The 26,542-nt window shown below is 40.8% G+C and overlaps 2 protein-coding genes across 2 annotated transcripts in view; one reads left to right on the top strand and one right to left on the bottom strand.

Moving 5' to 3' along the window:
• PTPRC (protein tyrosine phosphatase receptor type C) overlaps positions 1-26,121 on the bottom strand; it is a 114,613-nt gene extending 88,492 nt beyond the window's left edge. Inside the window, exons 1-2 of the mRNA XM_065072392.1 lie at positions 25,985-26,121; positions 23,401-23,593 (exon numbers count right to left, since the gene is read on the bottom strand). The gene's annotated coding sequence lies outside the window, so the exon portion shown is untranslated. The remainder of the gene's footprint in view (positions 1-23,400; positions 23,594-25,984) is intronic.
• Positions 900-13,564, top strand: ATP6V1G3 (ATPase H+ transporting V1 subunit G3). Its single transcript, XM_065072404.1, has 3 exons — positions 900-1,199; positions 9,855-9,955; positions 13,122-13,564. The coding sequence occupies exons 1-3, from the start codon at positions 1,118-1,120 to the stop codon at positions 13,293-13,295; spliced, it is 357 nt and encodes a 118-aa protein (XP_064928476.1). The 5' UTR covers positions 900-1,117; the 3' UTR covers positions 13,296-13,564.
• Positions 26,122-26,542: the final 421 nt, after the last annotated feature.

The following is a 26,542-nucleotide window of genomic DNA, read 5'->3' as shown; positions in this document are numbered from 1 at the left end:
TTTCCCGCCCCAAGTAAAACAAATCTCTCCATTTTTTACTTTCATTTTCTGCTTCTGCATTTCTTTGCTGGTCAGATCATTTGGAGCGAAGCCCCAGTGGCACAACAGGCTTTCTAACCCTACACTTCCCACATTTTCTGTACAACTTCCTCTTCTATGTCTGAACAAAATAAACTTCAAGGGTATACACTGAAGTCGTCTAAAAATAGTGCTGTGTCTGCTCTCTTGCAGGTAGAGCAGCCCTCTGATTTCAGTGCTGGAAACGCAGACACATCTCGCACAGTTTCTGGATGAAGGAAGAGACTTGGTGACTAATACGGGGTAAGAAGCAGGCATTTTCCCGAGAAGAAGCCTGGGTGGAATTGGGCTCTGCGATATCACAAATCAGAAAATGAAAAAACTTCCTGTTCAAAGTCTCAGTGCTGCTGTCATTCAGAGCACAGCTGAAGTCACTGATAGGGCAAGAGGCTTCTCCCTTGAGCCTGCAGCTATTTGTGGCGGAAAAGAAAAAAAACTTCATAACAACAGGACACATTTCCCATAAGGACCAGGTAATTGCCTTGCAGCAAGTAGATAGCATGGCTAGCTACATTTTTTAAAGTGAGAAAACTCTAAGGAATAATATTAACAAGTAAAACCAAACAGAAGGTGTTCAACCAAAACTGCTTGTTGACTGAGTCTGATTTTCACATTTAGGGGAAGTTTTAGTAAAAGGAAATCCCAAGAAACATTTTTTTCCTCAGTTCCTCTGACAAAACTAACTATATTCTGCTTCAGCAAGAAAATACTAAAACAAAACGAACAAACACCACCTCCTCGCACACACATCAAAATACAAGCCACTTGGAGTGCTCTTCCCAATGTGTTAATCGGACACTTTAGCTTTCCTGTGACCCTGAGGAGGGGAGAACATTCCTTTCCACCTTGCTGCCGCTGTTCTGATTGCACTGGCAGGCCTTTTCAGCCAGCAGCAACCAGGCAGAGCCGGCTGGCTGGGTGCAATCCGGGAGGCTGTTGTAATAACAGAGAGAACAGAAAGCACAGGGAAGAGCTGGCAGCTGTATAAAGCTCCCCCAAGCTCTGATCCCCGCAGAAGTGCTCTGGCCCAGCAACCAGCATGACCAGCCAGTCTCAGGGAATCCAGCAGCTTTTGCAGGCAGAAAAACGTGCCAAAGACAAAGTGGAAGAAGCCAAAAAAAGTAAGTAACTGGCCTAGTTTTACTGTAGTTTTCAACTGTAAGCTCTTCAGAATTACAGTGTCTCATGGAAAAACAACATTATTTCATCTGTATACATCACAGCTGTGCTGCTCTCATTCTTTCTTCTCACTTGTGTTAGTGCCACAGCCAGGCACTTAACCAAACCCAAACCTTCAGCGTTTGCTTAAAATTCAGTGTGCATGTGTGTGCCTGTGTGTACATGCACACGTGCCTTTTTACATTAAACAAGGTTTTCTTTGTTATATTCTTCCTGTCAGCTAGATTTAGTCTTGTTTTATCTGAATGCAATACTGTAATTACAGGATTCCTTAGCTATTTAAACTAGAAGACAACAGACCTCTGACTGCCAGCTATTGAGAACCAGATTCTAAACTCTCTATTTCTCTTTATAGGTACTGTATAAATTTTTCAGTGTTCTTCTTACAAAATCTAGTAACTTGCCTTCTAATTCAGCTGTGCTCAAAAAAAAATATGAAAACAAAGGGAAACTTCAGCACAATTATAGTAATCAAAGTCATGCTCCAATCACAAGTTCTGTCAGTGCTATAACAGATCATTGATATAATGTTATTACACAGTACAAATAATCAACAAGTGATTATATGTTCAGTTTAAAATAAACATCTTGTTTAATGAATGCCTAAATGCCCAGGACAAAGCATGTGTAGATGTCCAATAATAATAAATTCAAATATTTTTATTCTAGTCATATGTAAGAAAAAAATAAGAAATATAAAAATGAAGGTGTCTGCTAGATTTAAATCAAATAAATAATTATCCTGGCAGAGTCTTTTCATTATCTATTTCCTTCATTTTCTGCATTCATCTACCAGTGATTTGACGCAAAATATTTACCTGAAAGCAGGTACCAGTCACATGAGTTGCTGATCTGCATTAGCACTGAAACATTTATACTGTTTCACAGAGTTATCTAGATTTAGAAACCAGCAGCAGGAAACAATATCGTCCTACAGGACTCAACTACAATGCATGAAGGTGATGTCATGTGGAGAAGAGTGTGATGGGGGAATGTATTTTGTTTTCCAAGGAGAAATAGAAGCTAAACAAAAATATTTTGTGTAGTTTCTATATCCCTTCTACACACAAATCCACACTGCTGTGTTTTCATTAATTATTAGTGTGATGTGTTAATTTGTAGAGCAGCACACAAAAAAAATAAGTAGAAAGGCAATACCTCTTTCCTGAGCACCCAGCCACTGCCTGTGCCTTGCAGAAGAAACACAGGGTAGGAAAAAAACAAAACAAAACAAACTCCCATTTTCATAAAATAGAAAGCTCACAAAAAGAAAGTGTTTGGGTATTGCTGTTCCCAGCCTAAAAGCACGAGTACTTAATAAGTTATTTGACCCTTATGCAGCCAAATGCAGTGCTGTGGGCGGGTGGGGGGCAGAGGAAACGCTGCTCCCCAGAGCAGGTCAGCGTGTAAGCAGGAAGGCACGGCCACACAGAGCAAGAGGGAGTTTGGTCTGAGCACAGGCTGCAGAATCAGGGCCTTCAGCTACAATTGCTTGATGTCAATCAGCCTTCACTTTTGGTTTGGGTGGTTTTTTTAGTTGTTGTTTTCATTTCATTTGGGTTTCTTTTTAAAACAATTTAGCTTTTTCTAAAACAGCAAGTGAGAAAGAGGGTTTGTAAATTAAGGAACTCCAAAAATGAAGAGTAGCTTTAAAGCATAAAAATAATGACCAAAGATGGGGGTGGTTAGTAGGTCAAGAGAGGTTCTCCTTCCCTTCTACTCTGCCCTGGTGAGACCATATCTGGAATAGTGTGTCCAGTTCTGGGCCCATCAGGTCAAGAAGGACAGGGAACTGCTGGAGAGAGTCCAGTGCAGGGCAACAAAGATGATGAAGGGAGTGGAGCATCTCCCTTATGAGGAAAGGCTGAGGGAGCTGGGTCTCTTTAGCTTGGAGGAGACTGAGGGGTGACCTTATTTAATGTTTACAAATATATAAAGGCTGAGTGTCATGAGGATGGAGCCAGGCTCTTCTTGGTGACAACCAACGGTAGGACAAGGGTTAATGGACTCAAACTGGAACACAAGAGGTTCCACTGAAATTTGAGAACAAACAATTTCTCATTAAGGGTAACAGAGCACTGGAACAGGCTGCACAGGGGGGTTATGGAGTCTCCTTCTCTGGAGACATTCAAAACCCACCTGGACACCTTCCTGTGTAACCTCATCTAGGTGTTCCTGCTCCAACAGGGGTATTGGACAAGATGATCTTTTGAGGTCCCTTCCAGTCCCTAACATTCTCTGATTCTGTGAAAGACAAGTGTCTTGCAGAATCCAGACACAGTTACAGGTACAATCACTCTACTCTGCAAAAAACACACTCCCCTGTCATCACCTCAGCCCCACAGAGAGTGCTGGTGATAAGCACAGGGCTTCTTACAGATAAGCAATCTTCCAGACCCCTCTGAGTCAGGAACTTCAATTAAACCACTGCCTGCCTATGCTCACTTCAACACTAATACACCAGTCAGAGTTATTCAGCAGCTACAGAAAAACACTAAGAATTTGGCTATTAGTAAAAATATTTAGAGTAAAAATATCATCAGTGTAGCTTTCTTCTTTACTACTTTTAAAGTATTTTTTTTTTTCCTTTATAAAAATTATTTAGGAAAATAAAGATTTCTCATACATAAAAATCTGAGGAGGAGGAAGATGGGAAGGGGAGATAAAGAACATAGAGCCAGACTCTTTTCAGTGGCAACCATTGAAAGGGCAAGAGGCAACAGCACAAGTTTAAAATAAGAAAACAACTCTACAGCTGTGAGGGAGGTCAAACCCAGGAAGAGGCTGCCAGAGAGGCTGCGGAGTCTCCATGCCCTGAGATGTCAAATCCGCTGGCTGTGGCGCTGATGAAGGCGCCCTTACCCAGCCTGCCCCCAGCAGGGGTTGGACAGACCCCAGAGGTCCCTTCCAGCCTCAGCAGCACTGTGTGATCCTGTGGAAAACCTCAAACATTATTAAGAGATTTTATTCCTAGGTATAGCAGATCAAGGCCAAAAAGTTTAAATGACTAATGAAGCTGCATATTCATTTACAGCCTGAAGACTTGGGTGGATCTTTTTGTTCATGGTAAATACTATCAACAGTTTCTACTAGGGTGTCAACAGCAAAGCTCTTGATTTTAGATCTCATGATCACACAAGCAAGGTCAGGCCTTACTGTTTCTGATTGGGGTTTTTCTAAGGACTAGTGCACACTAGATTTTGTACTAAACCAAGCACTATAGCTAATCTAACAAAATAATTATAGCTAGACAATCATTATTATATTCAACAGTACAAGAGGTTTGCAATGAAGCTACAAAATAAAATTTAAAAAATTTAAAAATGTCCATGTTGTCCTTAATTTCAATATTTTTATAGCAATGTTACTATTCCACCATAAATACCTAACTATACCAACATAACTTAAATACTGTGGGACAAGGACAAAAGGGATTCCTTTACTGCCAAACTCGGTTATGCCAAGTCAGAATTACTTCAACAGTCTCTTTTCCAGAGCGATGCTGCAGTTAGATCAGCATGAAGGATTGAATAGATTGTCTCTGAGCACAAAAACAAAGAGAAAAGGAAATGCATAAAATGCAAACACACACATGCAGTGCAATGGGTTAACCTGCGCACACACAGTTCAGTGAAACCGGGTGAGACGTACTGCTCCAGCCCAGAGCCGCCCTGTACCAGCTCAGGTCAGCAGCTTCTGCTTGGGGCTGGTGCTCTGCAGCCCGGGGCCGCAGGTGAGAGCCAGGGACCCAGCCAGCAAGTGCCAACGCCGGCCCGCCCCACCAAACCATACACATGACCCCCTTTGTCACCAGAACCAGCCGCTGCTCCACAGCCCAGGGCCAATGAGTCCAACTGGTCTATTTACATTGTAACGTGAGAAGAACAAATGTCTGGTTATTCATGGGTCACAACCAGAAGTCATTTTCAAGGAAATGTGATTAGCAAACTACCCTTGTGCAAACCCTGCAGTGTTTACAGTTGATACTTACATAACCAGATCAAAATTTAGCATGAACACACATAATATTGTATATAAACAGATAATGAGTCTAGTTCTTGCTGACATATGTGTAGCTGCTTGTAATGAAAAATCCACTTTGGATAACTGAAAAAATAGCAAATAAATTATATTTATAGACATGAAGCAAAGCAAAAATATAGTGCTAAAGCTCTTCTGTACAAGCTTTTTCATACTTCTTGCTTGATACTCTTTATCCTGACTTGCAATATCTTTGCTGTATCCTTGGCAGATCTCATTTATACCTGACAAATTATTAATGGTTTGTCGGTAAATACACACATGCAAGGCTGAAACTATTAAACTGATTAAACACAAACCAAAACAGTCTGCAATCCTTCGCCCTTTTATACACAGCACTGCTTTATCTATCATTTTTGCTTATGCGTAATTTGGATCCCAGAAATAACTGAGTATTGTCACAGCCAAAAAAACAGTGCCTGAAAATCCTTTTGGGTAAAACAAGGGAAACAAACATGTAATGAATGCTGGGTTTAGCAAAACTTATTTTGCTATAGATTTGTATATCTTGGCTTGAATTTCTAGTGCCTAATAAAATGAAAAATCAGATTAAATATTTCAGGAAATCAGATTAAAAACAAATGTTAATCAAAATAAGATGTTGTAAACAGAATTACATTCATGGTGCTCTCTTGGATAATATCCAGGACGTTTTATCTACTGAAAAAGCTATACATACTGATCAGCTGCTTTGATTGTATTTTATTAAAAGTGCAAACCAGTATTCTCAAAATGAGCATCCCCAGATCCCATTCTGCAGAGAATTTAACACTCTCGAAGACAACTGAAATGTTCCTATTTAAAGAAAATAGGATTATTTTTTGGCAGCTTCTTCATATGATATTATTTCTATGCAGAAATTCAGCTAGAAGCCTTGATTATATATTTGAAAACAGAAAGCCAATTTTAGCATAGCAGTTTTGGAAAGTCAGATAACTTAGTGTTTGAGCAAATTAGAATGCAACACTTTTCTTTCTACTGTCTTTTTCTTGCAAGATCTAAAAAACACCAACAACCTAAAAAAACCTCACCAGTTCTTTGGGGTCTCAGCAGAGCTATGTTTGTCATTAAAGTCACAGAAATACCTAGAAAGAAGGCAGCCTTCCTCCATGCTAACAATGCCTTCCCATGTTAGGTAAGAAAATCTAATACAGGGCTGACTTGTCACAGAAAGTTGGTTAAGAATTGGCCGATTTAACGTGACGCCTAGAAATTTATAGGCTGTCAGCTACCATAATCATGGCCAAGGAAAGCAGGCAGAGCTCAGCTGCTTTGCTGCTGTCTGCATGGATGGGAAGGAGGGACAGTAAACCTGATCCCACAGTGTGCCCTTTGAGGCAAAAGTCTCATCAAAGTTGGAGCTTTGTGTACCTCACCTTTCTGATCCTAGAGGAAATTTCATAAGCTCAGGTTGGTTTGCCCATCCTCCTGTATTTCTTGCCCTCTTTTTGCATGATCTTGGCTGAATGTCAATGCTCTGCCACCCTTTGTTGTGTAAGGTTTGATTTCAGCGCGGCCGTGCTCTGCAGAGAATCTCATCCAGAAGATCAGCGAGACTTTGAAAAGGCAATCTCATATTGCACAACTAAGGTAGCAGACAAGTGGTTAATAACAGACTGACTAATTAATTTTGGTTTGTCTCTAGTGAAACAGCAGGTTAAGCTCTAGTTTCTGCCTAACTTAATCAGGTGCAGCATATGCACTATCGCATATGTTGGCAATTGCCGATTCTGTCCACAACGTTGTTGAACTAGCAGTAATTTACTCACAGCTTTTCCATTTAATTAAATAGGAAGCAGCAGGTTCCTGCTGTTCTAGTCCTAAAGGCAACACGGAAAAATGAAATGGTTGCCACCCTACAGTGACACCCTACGTATTGTGCTTACTCCAGTGCACTGTCAAGACTTGACATCTATGTATATATATACTTTTTAGTTCACTAGCTACATTGTTAGAGGCAAATGAGCTGTTGTTTTACAGTTAATCTCTTTGCATTTTGTGCCTTTTAAATGGATTTATCTATCTGTCTTGTGGCCAAATACCCAACATATTTACTACAGATGGCCCCCCAGATGGAATTTGAAATTGAAACCCCACTGATTCTGAAATAATTTCATTTACTCTGGAGATCCAGTTCTTCAGCTGGTGAAATTGGCAGAGCTTCATCGTAGTCACCCCCCCCTAACTTGCAGCTCCAGAGAATCGCCCCCCCGAGCTCCTAGAGGAAAACTCTATAAAAGGCTGATTAGCTTCAAATTTGGAGAGGACAGGTAGGGTGACTTCAAAATACAGACCTAAACCCAGTTCCAAAGTTTGTTGTTCAGACCGACATCAGGCTGTTGCGCAAACCTGCCAGTTCATACATACTGGCCCCAAGATTTCATACAGTGAGGGACACAAGCTGAGGGAATGAGCCCTTATCAAACAGATACAAACTCTGGGAAGGTACATGCTGGGTATTAAACATAAGTCCAGTGCCTCCATGACACAAGGACTCTGAGTAATATCATTAACTACACAAGAGAGCAATCCAGTGATGAACTGAGTAAGCAAAGCTATTCAGTTCCTCACCAGGTCACTCCCTTCTTGTAAAAAGCCTTTTTACAAACACACTCCTTAGATCCCACAACAAGCACACCCACAGAATCAAACAGTCCAAGAATCAAGACATTAAAAGGAAATTCATGTTTCAGGCATCTCTCTGCTTCTACTCACCAATCTGCAGATAACAACTTCAGAAGGGGCCATCAGCTGGGCTAAAAATTTGGTGCTGGATCAGGCATTTGACCCAGGCTTTTGGTGAATCTCAGATGTACCAAAACCAACAGTTTTCCTCCCAAGATTCAGTGTTCTCTTTGTGTCATGCTCAGTAGAAGCAGATTGTGCTATGCCACACCTGAAAAAGCTTCAGAAGCCAAGCACAGGTGTAGCCAATTCAGTGTAACAGCCTGCAGAAAATAAATCAGAAATTCTAATGCTCATCTTCCTAGCTTAGTTGGAGAACACTCCTTAGGATTTCAGAAAAGGTACTCTTTTCAGCTTTCATGCTTGAATGGAAAGTTAAAAAACACAACCAAACAAACAAAAAAACACAAAAACAAAAAACCAACACAAAAACTTCCAAAAGTATTCATATTGCTCAGTGATGCTAAGTGGGTGGTTGCAATAAGTAAAAAAATAAATGGATGTTTCATGCGTCAGATCAAGATGCCTTTTTCAGTTGCCCAGACTCCACGCTCTCATTCTTGTAATACTGTAATTTAAGCAACAGATTTTTCAGCTGTCTGAGATCTTGCTTCCATTAAGAAAGGGAGCAAGCTTAACCTCTCCCACTCCTAAAGTTCTGTTCTACCTGTACAGGAGAAGGAGACCCCAAAAAATCAGCACCAGCTCAGGTGTCTCAAATATAGCATATCAACTTTCAATGCAAGAGGTTTACAGCCTCATCAGTTAGAAAGTGACTTTTCCCCCACAAAGTAGTGTAGCAAGAGCCCTGTGGAGACCCATGCAACTTTACCGACTTTATATAAAACAAGCAGAGATGCATCACTGGGAGTGGTTACAACATCTTCAGCACTTGCTTCATGTAAACACTTAAGCATCACATTGCCATCAAACCTTCTACTCCTTTACGTAACTTCCCTGCTAGACCTGGGAACTACCTTATGCCCCACCCTGCAATGACTTACATGGGCTTAGTTTGACAAACCCTTAGTGTTTTACCTAAGACAAAGTAACTACTCACAGTGAACAAAATTCAGCATTTAAATAAGCCTGTTCAGAAGGAAGGCTCTAGTTTCCATACAGCCTAAATTGTCACTTTATAGATCACCTTCATGTTTAAAAAGAACAGGAAAAAAAAAAAAAAGACTTGTTAATCACTTTGATATTTTCAAACACATTGGTAGAGAATACCATTGACCTCCTTTTTCTCTTAATCAGTCACCTCTGCATTTAACAAATGTTAGGGGAAAAGGGGAGAAGAGGACAAAGCCTGCAGGTTGCAGCTCAGTTCGGTGGTGAAGTCTTGCAGTACTTTGGAAATCTGCCAGCTCTAAGCAGAATCCAGTTGGTGTGGGATGAAGGGATGCTGGCAACCAATCAATACAGCAAATCTTACAGAATAATGTCTTTTCCTAACAGTGACAACTAAAATCTGTTATCTGGCTGCTACTATTGCTGATGAAGGCAAGATAGATAATTATTTAAACAGCAAGCTGTGATTTAAAAAAAAAAAATTATAGTTTGTGTTATGCAAAAATGTGTAGTTGCAAAAAGACTTCTGTTGTTAGCAAACCAACAAGCTTTTCATTTTGATGTGTGCTTTTGCACAGGGAGTTGGTTTCAGAAGATGGGCACTTGCATGACTGGCTTTCAATCAAAAAGTACCCTACCCAAGTCACTTTGGCTGGTCTGACCATTCTTGTGCAAACAGACCCGCTGTTGACTTTGCTTGAGGCTTTGTACTTCTTACTATGCCACGTAAAATACCTCTGATTCATCTTTTGAGACACAGTGACAAGTGTGAAGTAAATCCCAATTTCTTCCCCTATTAGGAAAGGGAAAGAGGCTGAAGCAGGCCAAAGAAGAAGCCATAGCTGAGATAGACCACTACCGGTTACAGAGGGAGAAGGAATTTAGGAATAAGCAAACAAACGTAAGTAAGAACCTGCGTGTTCTTTTTCAGCATCAATGTGCCAAATGGTAAAACAAATGGCCTCAAATGGTGATAGATGGAGACTTTTACAAACCAAGCTGGCCATGCTGAATGAACACACCTATCACACAGACATCGCTTGTGATGCATATATGCTCCATTTTGACTTCTTCACAGGTTTTAAATGCGTTTGTAGAAGGCGTGTAGACTTTCACCACTAAACTTGTCCAGATTCTGTAGCTGGTTCATGCATGTCCTTTGAAGACTTATCTCCCTTAAGTAAAAATACCTTTGGGTCTTCTTTCTTTAATCCAGACAAACCTCATTCCGGTCTTGAAACTGGAGGTTTCAGTAAGGTGGATACTTTAGTAAAAGCAAAGATTTGAAATATTTCTCTTTATATTCCACTATAGCTGACTTTCGTGACTGCATACAAGACATCTTTGATGAACTGAAATCAATCAAACTTTGGAGATTTTCACCACATTTTCCCAGTAAAAAGTGGTCTGGCTGATATTTTCATACCTGGATTGTAGTTCATTTTATACATGTATGCCCTCTTGTAGTTTTCTCTATTATTTTCATGAAGGCTCAACAATCTGTTCTCTTTTTACTTGGTGACCTGCTTGTTTTTTCCTGTTTGTTTTGTGCAAAGACAAGGAAATTACGTGTGCAAAAGCAGCCACACAAAAAAAAAAGCCAACAAGGTCAAGTAAAAACTGCTTTACAAACCTGTCATTTCAGTCACAGTTCACACAAAACATTTTCCAGCAGAGATCATAAGCCTTAGGAAGAGATATACACACAACCTTTCTGTAACACACACTGCCAGCCTACAGACACACTGTCACACAGCCAGGCCAGGTAGAATTGTCTCATATGTACAATTTCAGATGTTTACTGACACTAAAATAGTGAAAACACCTCTAAAATTTGTTCACCTTTTCAGTCAAGCCAGACTTCTTGTTTTAGGTTTGAAAGAGCAGAAAAGATGTTGCTTTGGTGTGAACTCAATTTTTTCATCACAAACAAAATCAAAGCTGCAAGGAAAGACTGCTCTTTGTTGACTGAACATTTTACACAGGCAGGACAGAGCACATGTTCCTCAAATGACAGCACGTTGTACAAGATCATTGCAGTCCTCCTTCACAGTCTCTGACCCCCTTATGTCGAACATTTATCTACCCAGACAAATGTCATCATTATTGACCTGTGCCTGGAAGGCAGTCAGGAGTTCCAGCTAAGCCAGTGCAGGGAGAATCTGACACCCAGTTCAGTTGACTGGCTCAGGTGTTCGGACAACAGTATTTTAAATTCTTTGTCACAGTTCCATTCAATGATATTCCTCCTCTGATTCTGTGTTGCTGTATCCAAACTGCGGTAAATTTTCTCATATTATGAGATGTCCCACATCAGTCCAGAACAGCAGAACACAAAATAATAATTAATTTGAGGTTAAGGTGACAATATGCAAGAATTTTTTTTCAGAATATACAAAATTTAAGCCCAGAGTGCTCATGGTGTTTGTACTCATAGTCTGAGAGCACCGAACTTTGGAGATGTGAAGCCTAGTTCCAAATTTTGTGGCTTCCAAGTCAATGTAACATTTTAGCAACTTTGGAATGACACTAACCTAAAACCAGTATTGGCAAAATAAAGGACAGAGCTTCAAGGTCAGCAGAAATCATAGACTAAGCAAAGTATAGTCTACATTCTGACAAGAAAAAGCTCTTCAAATTCAGAAGCAGAAAAGGGGGAAAAAATACTTAGAAGATTAAGAATCAACTATCTTCAGTTACAGTATTAGCATCGACTTAGAGAGCAGGTTCCAAGTCTACAGAGGTTCTTCTTAAAATTATAATGCAATGCTTTTCTTGAGGTTTTTCAAAAGTATTTAGTAGCTGGATAACATGCAACCATCTGGGATCTCTAGAAAGTTTTTTTTCCCCAGTGGAAATATCAGCTTAATAAATCTGGTCTGATCTGTACAATCCTTCCCACATGAGACACTATAACTTGCATAAAAGCTAAAATAAAATGCCAGCTAAAAATAGTTACTATAAAAAATTATAATCTTTTCCTGATATTTACAATTATGTCTATGTCCTGTATTTCTTCCAAATTGGAAAGTATTTTACATCTGGATTATAGACAAACTTCTTACTACATTGCCAGGTACTGATAAATACAATTGCAAAGATTATTTGTGCAAAAGATCTTAACTCAGCTGTTTTTCCTTCTTTTAAGGATTAAGTTGGGCTGAAATTACATGGAAAATAAAGCAAATGACTCCTCCTTTGTTTCTAACACCACAGGTCGGCTTCAGTTGCTAGTCCACCCCAGAGAACCATGGCAGGAACAGGAGTAATATGTTAGTTACTTCTTTCTTACTCTGTCAGTATGCAGAAATGTCTTCTGCTTTCCCCTATGGAATTCTTTAGCTGGAAACCCATTTCTCTGCTGGTATCTGAAGGACTTTTCTATAAGGGAAGAATTCAAGGGATGTTGGGGCAGTGGGGGAGGAGCGAGCAAAGTCACGGATTTGGAACACACGCATCTGTTTATAACACAACCTTGCTAAAATGTTCAGTGAGTCCAGAGTCAATTAAATTCTAAGCGAATGTCCTGATATTAACTGTGCCAGAAGCTGTCTGGTATTTTGCCAGATAAGAAAATGCAACATTAAAAGACCTTGTCTGAGGCCTGTGGAGGGTTATACATCACTAACTGCTGAAGACATTTCAAGTACTCTGAAACTGTAATTATGCATTGTCAGGAAGCCTTTCCCATGTTTTGCTCCTTAGCCACACTCCCATTCATTCTCAGTGAGGCCAAGCAGCACACTGGTGATAGAACTTAGTTGACTAGTTATTAAAATAGAAAACAAGTTAAAATGCGCAATATAAAAGACAAAACATGTAGAATGTTGTTCGCACAGTGAGCTGGGAACTTTCATTACATGGGGAGATTCCCATTGCTAATGAGCATATGAAAGAGCTCCCTTTAATCCCATTTTCATGTGTATAGTTCAACCTAGATCATACCCTTATTCTTAGGAAGCACTATGATGTGTTTGTGGTATGTTTATGCTAGATGATGAAGAAAAATACAATAAACATAATCATAAATGACCCTTTATTTTGCTCAGATGACTTCTGCTTTTCAGGTAATGGGCTCCCAAGGTAACCTCTCTGCTAAAATAGAAGAGCAAACAACAGAAACCATCCGAAACCTCACTAGCAGCTACCACAAGAACATGGAGAGCATGATGAAAAAGCTTTTGAATACAATATGTGACATCAACCCTGAAGTTCACCCAAACTTCAGACACGCAGTTTAACATTCATTGATGTACTAAGGAAAGATGTTTGTAAGAAGTAGCCTTCTTTCTTGATAAGGATGTTTCCTCATTTATTGTTTCTGTATGTGTGAGAAAAAAAGAACACTAAAGTCAAAAGCACACCGTTCTACATAAGCTTTTGATGTGACAAGAATTACACAGGGTTTCACAAGCATTTGTTGGAACATAGTTTCCTGTTGGTAGCTCAGCCCTTGTCATTTAGACGGGGGCAAGTCAGACACAGCAGAATAAATTACTATTTGACACCAGCAGCTTTTCAGTGGGAGTCTTTATTCCTTTTCTTTTATAAAATGTTCTGTACCGGGATGTGCTGTTGCATAAAGTCTGTTTATCCCAATATTTAGTGTACTTCAAGTCACATGAAGTAGAGTATAATATAAATGTAAAGCATTTCTGTTTTCATGGAGCAGTCAGGTTATGGAACATACAGGAACCTGCGGCTTTTAGTCAAAAAGAATAGGTCAAAAGATTTTCAATTTTTTATGCTAATTTAAAGCAAAATATAGATGACTTGTACAGAGTTATGTTCAAAAGCCATACTCAAAATATTGCCCTGTTGTTTTAACTACACCACAAGCTTTATATAGCTTTGTTAAGTCTGAAAAATGAAAACAGAGTAATGATTATTTACAAAATTGCTTTGATTCACAAGGTGCAGACTAGCACATCCATCATTACCTACACAGTTACATCGAAAGCACAGGAATCTTTGCGCTCAAATTCTGCAGCATTCATGCTAAATGGTACCTTTATCCACAGGTTGTTCACAGAAATGGTGTCAGTTAGATCTCACTTCCGTCACCTGACATGACCTTGGTAATACTTCCCTCTGCAATGGCACAGATTTCCCTTGGAATAAATTTTACTGAAGTTAGGGGGGCTGATGGGAGGCACTGATGAAATGGGGGTCTGGCACACACCTGCAACATGAACCCCCTCAATGCCTTGTCTCCAGTACAAAATTACACTGAACTAGAAAAGAAGCTTGAGAAATTGCAATGACTAGCAAACAATAGCCATGATTTTCAGTCCGTATAGACACAGACAAATCATTTCCATTTCACAGCAGCTAGTCATAGGCAATCTCCTGTTCCAGTGAGGTTTACACAGCTGACATGCTGTCATGTGTAAAATGACCGTAAAGCTGTAGTCAACTTAATGTCAGCAAACACAACTCCTCAAGGCTATGCCTGATGCTACATAATCTTCAGGCCCTGATTGTTACAGTCTTCTGTGCTTGATTATATTCTCTGGGGATGCAAGGATGCCAAGGGACGGGAAAGAGACTAAAAATCCTACTGACATCGGCTGAAAGGCTCATTTATTTAGGAGTCCTTTGAATCAAGTTGTGATAAACTGGGCAGATGAAGGAACTCCAGGCCCAGCCTATGCACAGGAGCCACCACAGGCCACCTTGGGCATCACAGGGCATCCAGGATGGCCCCATCGCCCAGCTGCATGTGCCTCAGTTCAGTCACGGCTGCAGGCCATCGCAGTGCCCCGCTGTGAAGCACATACTTTCTGTGAACATAAACAGTCACCAAGGTGGACTCACTAAAGCAATGGGGTTTCCACTGCCAGCTGTCTGAGATAATAATACACACCCCTGGACAGGGAGAGTAGAATTGCCACAGCATGGTGGGCAGCAAGGTAGAGAAGCAGCTTTTCCGGAGGCCAGCAACCCAGATTACATCAAATAAAGCTTTGTCTTCCTGCACTGGCCTGCTGCTTCTTAGGACATTTCCCATTTCATTCTTGACCAAATCTGTCCTCTGTCATCAACTGCGTCTCTTGCAAAGTTTCTGTCCTCCTTTCAAGGATACTCTAGTCTTCTGGTCCTAACAGCCACAAATACATCTTTTACTTAAAGCTTCTTTAAAATACATTATCCCATGAATACAACCTCCTTGACAAAAACCTGTGTGTGATCAGCAGAAGCCACCAAGAGCATGAATAAGCACAGACTGGAGAGAGCGGTGCAGCTGGGCCACCTCTCCTGCAGTGACACTCCACTGCAATCATGACCTGCCTGTACCCTTGCTATGACTAGCACACCTGAGATACGAATTGGGTCTTTAGTACTCAGACTTTCTGAACATGATTATTTTCTTGATCTGTGGCCAGAATGAAGAGCTACTGCTCACAAAAAGGGGATGAACTCATTATGATTAACTCCTTGACCTTGAGGGAGATAAATCTGAGACCTTTGAGGACTCTAAGCATTTGCTTTCGTCTGCATTCATTCCTACTTCCGGACAAGGTGGTTATACCGCCACTTCTAGCTGTACAGAGGTAAAAGCCAAGTTAGACTTCATATAATTTGACAAGATACAAGCCCTTGAGGTTTGACCAAACATCAGCTCAGTGATGTCTGTAAGGGCTCTGAACACGCAGTCCCTTCCCCCCACCCCCGACGTGCTTCTCACCATGACTCCTGTTCCCAGCTTGTCCTCAGCCCATCCCAGTCCCCAAGGAGGTTCCCAGTGCTGTCCCCCACCTCTCCTGCTCCCTGTCTGGGCTAGAACAGGCCTGGCTCCCAGGTCGTGCCCTGCCATCTCCTGGACAGCATCTTCCAGCCCCAGGGAGCTCCCAGTCCTCCCAGTGCCCTGACACTCTGTTACCTAATATGAATCCATGCAGCTGCCAAATAAAATGGCAACATCTCACATATCACAACACAAAGAAACAGAAAGCCACATAGAAATAGCATTCATGCCTGTGCAAATCTTTTTTTCATAAATACTTCTGAAATCAGGGTCTTAGCAAACACCTGAAGAGCTCCTGGGAAGGCTTCTCTCTCTCTCCAGCCATGTTATTCCCTTGGAAATGATGGTCACCTGGCCATAACATCGCTTCAAACAGCAGGACGTTTTTCACATCTTTGGAAGCCAAGCTCTGTAAGGAGTAACTATTATCCTCCCTGGCCAGTGATAACTGTACATAGCAACAGTGATTAGCACTTTCAGTATTACAATTAGTATCTTATTATTATCAATCAATCAATCTGTAATCAATAAAATGAATGGATCTGACTCAAGATCTATGTCTGATCCTATCAAAATCAACTGCAAAACACTCAGAGTGTGAGATATTAGGACTGAAACAAGCTCAGGAAGTTTCCTGGAGTGGCTGAATTCTACACTGCCTCGCAAGAGGGGGTTAACAAGGCTTTTGCTGTCTGAAAAAGAAGAGCTGTATTACACAATAACTTCTTAATCCACTGATTATAAAGTGCTTCACACAACAAGTAGTGGAAAAGGTCAGACCAGTGGAAAGTGCAATAATTGTTTTATACAACTCATGACATGTTTTGGGCTGAATTTCTCTGGCTGTTTTCCCTTCGTGTTCTCCTTTGAGTTATAATACATGAGGACATAGTGATGTGATTCTCATTCATGTGTGATGAGGGAAGATCTCCAAACTCATGCAGGGAAAACAGAATATCTTTCAAGTCTAAATAAAGTAAAATGAAACAGACATGAAGAATTAACACTATGTTCTATGTAGAGGCCCTCTACCAACTTTCCCATGAATTTCTGAAGAGTTTGGAAGCAGATATTGGGTAAGTCAGAACCACACGTTGATCTGTCACATAGACTATGATACTAACTGAAATCAGATTTCATTCCTTGTATATAGTTGCATCAATTAATTTTTCCATATTAAAATAAACTTATATGTTAACATAATCTCTAAAACATGTCGTTCTTGTAAATGATCATATGGAGGATAGAAGTGTATGTGTGAAGCTCTTTAAAGAACAAAATACTTCAGTCCCTGACTTTAAAGGTTTTGCAGTTCAAGGGCTGTGAGCAATATTTCCGTATAGGATGGAACAAGAAGACCTGCTGTTGCAGAGCTTGGGAACTACAGCATGTGACAACAGGCTGCCATGACGTACAGTCGCAGGAGATGTGAACCTGCAGATACGAACTTTCACAAGCAGCCTTCCCCAGATGCATCCTTAACAGAAGACCAAGCAGGATTTATGTGTATGGATTTACTGAGCATCCCTGCAGCAAGGGGCTGTGTCAAACTTCGAGTACATATCCAGGCAGGGTGAGACTTCAGACTAAGCCTGGGGATGAAACATAAACAAGCAACACCTTCCAGCATCTACAGTGACACTGGCTATTAGCAATACTGACAGGCAGGTTACACTGTCATCAATTAAAGATATAACTACCATGAAATAGTAAGAGTTCTTTAAAAAGAGAATGAGGATTATATCTGTGTGGCATCTCGTCATCACCTTCTCTATACCATGGGGCAAAGAACATCCCCTGACTGTCCAACAACTGAATAGGGAGCCAGGTGATACTGAAAATAAACTTAAGAGGAGGAAAATATACTGGGCAAATATTTTTGGGGTAAGAGCAGAAATTCCAGTTATTTTCCATTCTAGCAACCCATCAGGGCCATGTGTTGATTAAGTAGGTAACCTGAGTGTTATATAAAGTTATGTTCTGCTTCATGTATGCAATGCATGTACTTCAAAATAATTTTCTCCAGTTTATCACAGAAAGAGAGGAAAAGCCTGTGACACAATACACATGTGTCCAATATTCCTGCCAGGTTCACAGTGGCCTGTCCTTCACAGATTTGATTATTCCACATTTTATGGTAGTATAAGGCACTTCAAACCCTGAGTCTTCCCTGAGGAATGTTAGCGCTTGTTAGAAGTACATGACCCAACCAATATTACTACAAAACACTTGGAAAATGTTACATCAGAGTACTATTAATACACTCTATTGCACTTACAGGACATGACTGCATGTGGAAAATCTGATGACTTGCAAGCTTGTTAACTTACTGAGATTCCTTGTTGCTTGTATGAAAGATATGCCACATCTGAATTACCTGACACAAGGCGTTTCCCGAAAGCCCCCCTCCCTCCAGATATCAGATTTATTTACAGGTACATCAGACTCCAGTGGGCTACCAAATTTCTATATCACTTTTTGAAATACAGAAATTTTGAGTAGATCTGTGTGCCAAAACCTGCCAGTTCAGTTAAAACAAGCTTTCCATGAAATATCATGCCAGACAAATGACCTTAATACCTGCTATTAAATAGACTTTGCTTTAAGAAACACAATATTTATAATTCAACTCACTTGTAACAAATCAAATAGCCTAAATATGAAACAGATCACCATGTATAACCTAATTTCTACAACCTCCTCTATGTATTTCATGTAAATATTTATTTTACAATCCCGTGGCACTGATTTATTACAGAAAAATAGATGGATATATATCTGTTTTTATCTAACAAATGTAATTTAACAGTGCATGTATCACTTTGGGAAATAAAACCAACATTTTATGGCAGTCCTCTCTGCATTCAGACTTAATTGTGGGAAATACCGTGAGTATACAGGCAATCCCATTGCTGGCAGTGGGATAATTCATACCTCTGCTTGAAATTAAGCCAAGGTGAAGTGCAGTGGCAGCTCAGAGAGCAGAAGTGGGCACGGACAGGCTGCCAGGGCACCGCGGGTGCTCGGACTTGCTCCTGCCGTGAATTCTGATCCACATCTCTGTGCACCAGCACCGCTATCCTGCCACCCCAGGAACATACACCGTGACTCTCTAATAACCTCAGGACCTACTTTATAACCTACTTTATAACCCTGGCTCCTCACACATGAGGAAGGTGTATTTTACTTCTTACTCGTGGTTTCTCAGCTGTTAGCATTAGTGAAGCACATTTAATACACTAAATAATTGTGTCTTATAGCAGATTAACACTTCTTAACAACATATATTCTAATATTAGTCTTATGGAGAAAAAAGAGCATTGTTTCGTATTAACACTTAACTGCTCTGCCTGCATGTGTTATGGGAAATGTTTCTCATGGCACAGGCTGCCAAACCTGTTCAGCATATTTTCCTTAATGGTTTTTCCATTCAGCTCTGGAGTGAGTAAATTAACATTCATCACTTTTCTCGTTTTTTTTTTTTTTTTTGAACAATTTTTCTTCCATATAATTTCTTAAATACCCTTTGGAGTCACCCACAAAAGTGACATTAAAACAATAATTTACACCAAGATAAAACATCCACAGAATCTTCACGCATTTCCATAAGTACTTCAATTCCTACTAACATACACAATTTTTAGTTATAGATGCATATGCATATGTGCATAAATATGTCCCATACATATCTTTTATATTTAAAAAGTTGAAGTGATTTTAATTAATTCCATTTTTTACCATAATTATTTATCTACATAATTATCTATTTATATAAAAATAACCAAAACCTGCTTTCTTACCTGGTGTCAAATTCAAGCCTGAATGATTCCTCAGTTTCCATTTAATCACTGCTAAAAATAGCTAATATTCACCATAAATGAGAATGTTCTCCAAAGGAATTACCGAATTCCTGGGAATACTCGTTCCAAATTTTTGGTTCTGTAGAAGAACTATTGTGAGAAAAACTTCTTAGACTTGATTGTCACCTGCTGGGAATCACTGCATATTGGATGACACCAACAAGCAGCAATCAACTCAGCTTTGTGAAAATTTCTGAGCACTTACTGCGCTCTGTTGTTCTGTGATGTCCCAGCACTCCCGCTGCTCTGCTGATACTGTTTCTCATACCTGAAACCAGATTCAGTAAGAAAAACACCTTGTGATGGAGGGAGCTGCTAGACTAACAAGGCACAAGAATAAAGATGCGCATGGTCACAGTTTGTGCTAGGTCTGTGTACAGTTACTTTGACTCCCAAAACAGCTCGCTGTCAACGAAACAGGCTGCAGAGTACACCACGGAATTAGGGAGAGTTTCAAAGCAGGAGTATGTCTCAGTAAAGCTGGCATTTTCTAAGCAAACTTGACATGAAAAGTTTTTCAATCAGCTCAAGTCTTAAATTGTGATGCTGTATTGTTTTAATGAGAACAGCTTTAAGAAAGAGAACTTATTCTGAAACACATTGTGATACCCCTGGAACACTGTCTGCTTGAACAGAACAAATGGATATGGCCACGTTCAGTGCAACATGAAAATTTGTCACAGCTTTCATCTGTACAGAAATTCAGAGGTTCCCCAGTACAGCATGGTGCTTTAAACATGTCATTCTCTTGTTTGAGATGTGACTCATTCAAGCGCTAAGGCCAATATTTATACTCTTTGGTAGTTCAGAAAGATGTCATACTCAAAAGAAAATATGTTTGTTCTACACAGAAGCATGTGGGCTTCTCAGCAAACACCGAATACAGTCATATATACTAATACGTTATTAATTGCTTTGTGGATAGTAAAGTCCCTGATGTGCTTCAGAATGAAAATATCTTTTCTACACTTGAAATGGTGAGCCAACTTGTATTCTACACACAAACATGGACCCCAGCATTCCTCAAAATCTTGTGCAGCTTTTGAATTAAACTCGAGATTCATTCTCTAACACCAGGTGGAAAAAAATAAGATTAGATGTGTACTTGTTAAAGCAGCATGTAATTAAAATTCAAAGCATTAACAAAAACTGCATTATGCTGTTTATAGTTGAGATGAAGGCATAAAGTTTAATGAGCCCCTTGGTTTTCCCACCCTCCTGCAACTTGTTCAAACTCTTTTAACTATCCTTTTGCCTTGTAAACTTCAGGTCTGTGAGAGGTGAAGACCAGTTTGAAGGTGCATATTACATAACAAGCCTGTCTGAGCTTGTGTTTTGATTCCTTGCTTCCGTTCACCTGCTCTTGTGAGGCTGGAGTCTTGCAGAGCACTAAGAGCGCCCAAGTTCAGAAGTCAGCCAGTAAACTGGCACCACAGCACCTACAAGTGTTTGCACAGGTAAAACATCAGCAAGTACATGCAGAAGCATTTGCTGAACTTATAGGCTACTACTGGAGTTCAGACTTCAACATGTCTACGAAAGAGCTGAGAATTGAAAAATCAGCCTTAACAGAGACCTATAAATGAAAGGAAGCACACTCCAACAACAGGGGTTTCTAAGAGGGCCAGTTCTTGACTTAAAACCTCAGGCTAATGCCCTAAGGAAACCACTAGAGGTGCACTATCCAGCTCCTCTGCACAGCAGTGACTTTCACCAGCCACCGGGGTGCCCGATACTTTTTGTGGATTTGTTCTAATGCAAATGAGGCAGAGAAGGTCTATTTTCCAATGATCACACTGCTGCCATGACTGAAGGACTTGGAGTCATCTCTCCAAAATTCTAGACACTGAATTAATCTCCCTTTCTCAGGATCCTAGCTCGAATTAAACATATCTACCACACCAAGGGACTACAGATGCAGAGTAATTGGTTTGTTGTAAGACCTCAGAGCTTTCCTGGCATCTTAGTTTATCATCAGACCAGCATTTTCTCGCACACTAAATGTAACCAGCTTTTCTTTACTTCTAATGTGTATCCCAATTTATTCCTACCATAGCCTCCTTAATTTCTACTTTATGGATCCAGCTTCCATTACCCTTTAACTACTTTTTCAAATCAGCACCTTTGTCCTTTCTCCTTCTCTAGCATGAATTGCTCACAGACACATATCACATTGCTTCATTTTCCTCCTCTACACTCCTCATAAGAAGCTTTATTTTGCCACAAACCCTACCAAAAGAGCATGACAACCATAAAACAAATGGTGTTATGAGACTACTGACTATCATATGACCCCATAAAGTCTCAATCATTTATTTGTTTTCTCATATCCCAATTCATCTGCTGTTATGTTGTGCTACAAACTCCTGTAGCTGGGAACTCCCCTCCAAGCTCAGCCCCAAGTCCTACCCTCACTGCAGTCCTGGTCCATGACTGTGGTGCCCAGGAGTTGTCAAACACGAATTATTACTATTAAAGATCAGAGTTTGTGGTTTTGTCACGCCAGGCTCTACACAAACAGAGGAACTGTGATCCCTGCCTTGAGCTGGTTTGCAAGTCTGCTGCAGGTTTGGGTGCCGATGAATACATTCAGAGCGTTGCTCACAAGTCTGACTTTCCTAACCTATGTATCATACAACAATTGTTTACAGACTGCTTATATCAATACAGCTGTACCAAATTACTTACAACTTGAACAAAATGTTTGCTAAAATCAGCTTAGGCTGGAAAGAGGGGCAGGCTGAGCCTTCTTTAAATTGAGATGCAGTAGGTAATTCTAGCCTGTCCTTACATTTAGTAGAAAGCAAGAATATTCCTTGTGTTTATCCCTGGGGTAGGATTAAAAAGGCACATTATAAACAAAGAAAAATCCCATTTGCATTTTTTTTACTGAAAGAATTTAATTTAACAGGTCTTACCTGGCTTAAAAATAATGACCCTCCAAATTCCAAACCTTCTTCATATAAATACCAGCTGTCCATTTATAGCATAATTTGAGGCAGTTCTTAACTTGTAGCTGGCTCCCCACCACCTGCCATTAACAGCTTGTGCAAAGCTAAACCTACTTGTACAAGGAGAAGAGGAAACCACCAAGTTATTTCTTAACCAATCTATCGTCTCTTGTGCCCATCTCTAAGCATGCCACTGCACTGCTGGTGGGCAGACTAGTCTGTCAGGTATACAAAGAAGGGATGGGTCTACTGCTTTGCCACTACTGCTGGCTAATCCTATTAAAATAACAATATCTATACAATAATTAGATGTTGGAAATAATAGGTACTGCTCTAGTTCTGCCCTCTTCTTTCTTTATTTGACTCAGGATTTCAACAGAAAATGATCCAGTGGCCTCTAGTTCTGACCTTTATCAAGTATTCCCGAGATCCGTAGCTCAGTTTTTCTCATCTTACCTTGACTCCTCTTTGCTGATCCCCCCCTACAGTCTTCCCAATTACCTCAATATTCACAGTATTCCCTAAAGCACCACTACATGGAACACTATCATCTCTATTTTATCTATTAACCTTGGGAATGTTGGCGAGCTATTATGGGCCATCACCGTGCTTACAGAAAAAAGGACAGAAAGGGAGCTGTGCCTTAAAGGTGTATGTGGAAATTGTTTGCCATTTAGGATATATATTGCATTTTCTTCTAAAGGAAAAATAACTAGATATTTCAGAAGCAAAGTCAATGTATCTCAGTTAAGCCTCTTGACTGGTTTTTATTTGGTGGAGTACTCACATGGCTTTTAAAGTTGTTTCTACTTGCTCGTGTTTTTCCTCATACATTTTCTGTTGCTCACTCCTCATAGAGAGTCCTTCAAGAGGCAAGAGCCAGTTGAGGATGAAGATGTCCTGGATCTCTAACTCTATCCCCGTGTCCTGTTTTCCAGGCCAAGTGTCAGGTCCCTGGGTCGGTCGTGCTGTGCATCTGTCTGGAGATGGGAAACAGAGTCCTGAGGAGCAGGATGCTTCAGGAGAGGAGGAACAGTCAGCATGAAAGATACAATAACAGCATGAGAGAGTAGTTACAGCTGGAGAAGAGATCTGCAGGAGCAAAGCTCACCCCCATATGCCTAACATCAGTAGAAACAGTAAATTCGTTACCAATTTATTTATTTATTTTCTAATCAAAACTTTTGGGGCTTTTTGAAATCTAAAATTCAGAATTATCATCTGTAAAGACAGCTGAGATGAATTTTTCCCCTCTCAGTGGTGTTTTTGTGGTGGTGGTGGTGATGGTTTTTTGTTTTGTTTTTTAATTGCAGGTTTGGCCATGTGATCAGGTTGTATAATACAACTGATTCCAGATAAAAGGGGAAAGAATTTTTCTGTTTCACAAACTAAAAACATAACATTTTGATCTGTTTTTTTTTTTTGGTTACTGCTATTTTCCAAAACACTGAAAAAGTTTCTGGACACTATTTCTCATTTTGAGAGGCAGAGCAGCAGCAAAGGCATACAAATGCTCTGGGCACAGGGAGAAGGAGAAATCCTTGGGGCTCTGCTGCACATTTGGGCTGAGATTTCAAAAGCACTGCTTTTATTCAGGCTCCTGCAGACACCGGCACTAATGCCAAAGTAGTCAGGGTGATTTAGAGGTGTTGAGCTCTTCTGGTGAAAAATAATCCCAGGTATTTGGTGCTTTCCACGTTTAAAGCTGTTGATTAATCACTTACGTAAATTTTATTTTGAAATGGATCGTGCAGAATGCTATCCCCGACTGGAACTCAGTGCTAATTCCATCTCTCATCAGTAGATGGCACCATGAACTCATCAAACAGGATGGAGACCTGGGAAGTATAAATTTATCCCTCCCAAAAAAGAAAAAAAAAAAAAAAAAGAGGGGGAAAAAACCATACACCCAACTTGACATACATAATAAAGAATTAAATTCAGATGGTGTAACTCTCCCCCCCATTCCACTCCTCCGAAAATAAAATCAGTGGTGGTGGAGCACTCTGTGTTATACCCCAATGCACAGGGAGCAGCTATACCTAAAATGTCCCCAGCCTTCCCCGGCCACTGACATACATTGTCTCATGACCTCCTATGAGATAAACAAAGCAAAACAAAACAGAACTCACACAAAAACAATCAAACAAACAAAAATCCAAACAAACCAATAAAAAACCACAAACACCACCTTTTCTCTGTCCTCCCCTTGCTCCAAACAAGGTTATGTCTGGAGGTGAAGGCTCCCGGCTGGTGGGGAGCCTGAGGAGCGGCTGGCAGGCAGGGCTGGCTGCAGCCCCAGCCCTGGGGTACGGACACGCTTGGGAAGCCTCGCATGGGACTTCTGCTTCACGACTAACCCCTATGAGCTCTGGTACTGCAGCATGCTGACGAACGCATGCGGGGGGTCCGTGAATCCGTCCAGCTAGCCACAGGCTCTTGGCAACTTTAAGACTAAGAGTAGACAGGTGGAAAAGAGTTTGAGACTTTTTTTTCTTCCAGCCAAATAGTGAAGTTTCTCTGTGGGATTCAAAGGCTGGTAGAGGTGGCCTCACCCTCTGCTCCACCAGTGCCCCAGGTCCCTGAGAGAGCGTGGGTGAGCCAGCAGCCTGAAGTAGAGCCTGGCTGCCCGCAGCGCCCTTGCAGAAACAAGCTCCATTCAAAGGAGCCGTTCAGCCTGTCTGGGTGTTCACTGTCCTCTGGCCCAGCCGCACTCACCCCAACCTGAGCTGGCAGGATCACTGTTTCAACTGGTGTGGAGCTGGCACCCACCTGCTACCACTTCACACCCACCAGGCTCCCACAGGGCTTCACTGCGGGCACCACGTGCAGGGAGAAGGCGCGTTCCTGCACATACGCCAAGGGATGTGCAAGATGTGCAAAATCTGCAAAAAGATGAGCAAAAATCTGCTGCCTTAAATATGGGCTCTCCATGCTCTTACATATGAACAGTGAGTGTGAAAATTCTGCCTGTCCATCTGTTCCTTAAAGGTTTCTTTCTTTTGCTGCATGTTAGAATCTCTCCCTAAATCTTCTTCAGCAGCACAAATCACACCAGTGACATTTATAGGTTAAGTAAATAGTATGCTGCTGACATTATCTAAGCACAGTAACAGGCATGGTTAGGTTGTCTATGGATAGCTTTAGTGTTATGGACTTCGGGCTCTATTTATCTTGTTCTCAATGAGCAGCAATTAAAATCTGCAGTAACAGAAGTATTGTTCTGAGAAGCAATAGCTCTATCATGCAAAGCACAGAAATTTTGCCAACAGAAGAGGTCAATCAGCAGTTTCAACCATGGCACAGAAGTGAAAACTCTGACAAACAAAATTTAGAGAGGAAAGCAGGGCAAAAGTAAAAGTTAAGCCTACCTTGCATTGCATAGAGTAATCTTGTCTCAGGCCAAAAGAGGGAACGCTGTAAATTTTTGCCATCTCAAGCCCTGCACGTCTGGTTGTTGCAAAGTGATTTTTCTTCCTGGTCGTTCGTTATTATTCTCCCAGCCTGCCTAGCAGACACAACTCAGGAATTACCAATACCATCAGCAGTGACACAATTGATTAAATATGAGCAATACCAGCTTGGGCTTTGCATTCAGTCAGAGCTCTGTAATGGCAGCACAAGGGGCCTCGCTTGTTGAGAAAGGGCTTTATGTCACTTGTCCCTAGAGCAAGGCACGAGTGAGCTTGACGGAGAAGGCAGCAAACATACTGTCAGAAGCCATATTCACTGGGACAAGGCAGAACAATGGAGATTAAATGACAATGCAGAATCAAGGAATTAAATCATCCCGAGGCTCAGATATTCCAGGCTTCCCTGCAACACCTGCTAGAGGCACAGGGGAGGACCTGGAGTGAGTCCCTGCAGGGGTCTCGCTGCCTGTACCAGCACACTAGGGGAAAACCTGCGGAAATCAGTTGTGGCTCTCC

Source organism: Columba livia, chromosome 8 (assembly GCF_036013475.1).
Source record: "Columba livia isolate bColLiv1 breed racing homer chromosome 8, bColLiv1.pat.W.v2, whole genome shotgun sequence".
NCBI lineage: Eukaryota > Metazoa > Chordata > Aves > Columbiformes > Columbidae > Columba > Columba livia.
Note: the sequence above shows the minus strand (reverse complement) of the source record. Positions and strands in the feature narration are given on the sequence as shown.

Excerpts from the sequence above, each read along its gene's own strand:
- ATP6V1G3 (XM_065072404.1), top strand. The coding sequence starts at position 1,118 with ATGACCAGCCAGTCTCAGGGAATCCAGCAGCTTTTGCAGGCAGAAAAA. Across the intron at positions 1,200-9,854 it reads AGTGGAAGAAGCCAAAAAAA|GAAAGGGAAAGAGGCTGAAG; the intron begins GTAAGTAACTGG and ends TTCCCCTATTAG. Across the intron at positions 9,956-13,121 it reads TTAGGAATAAGCAAACAAAC|GTAATGGGCTCCCAAGGTAA; the intron begins GTAAGTAAGAAC and ends TCTGCTTTTCAG.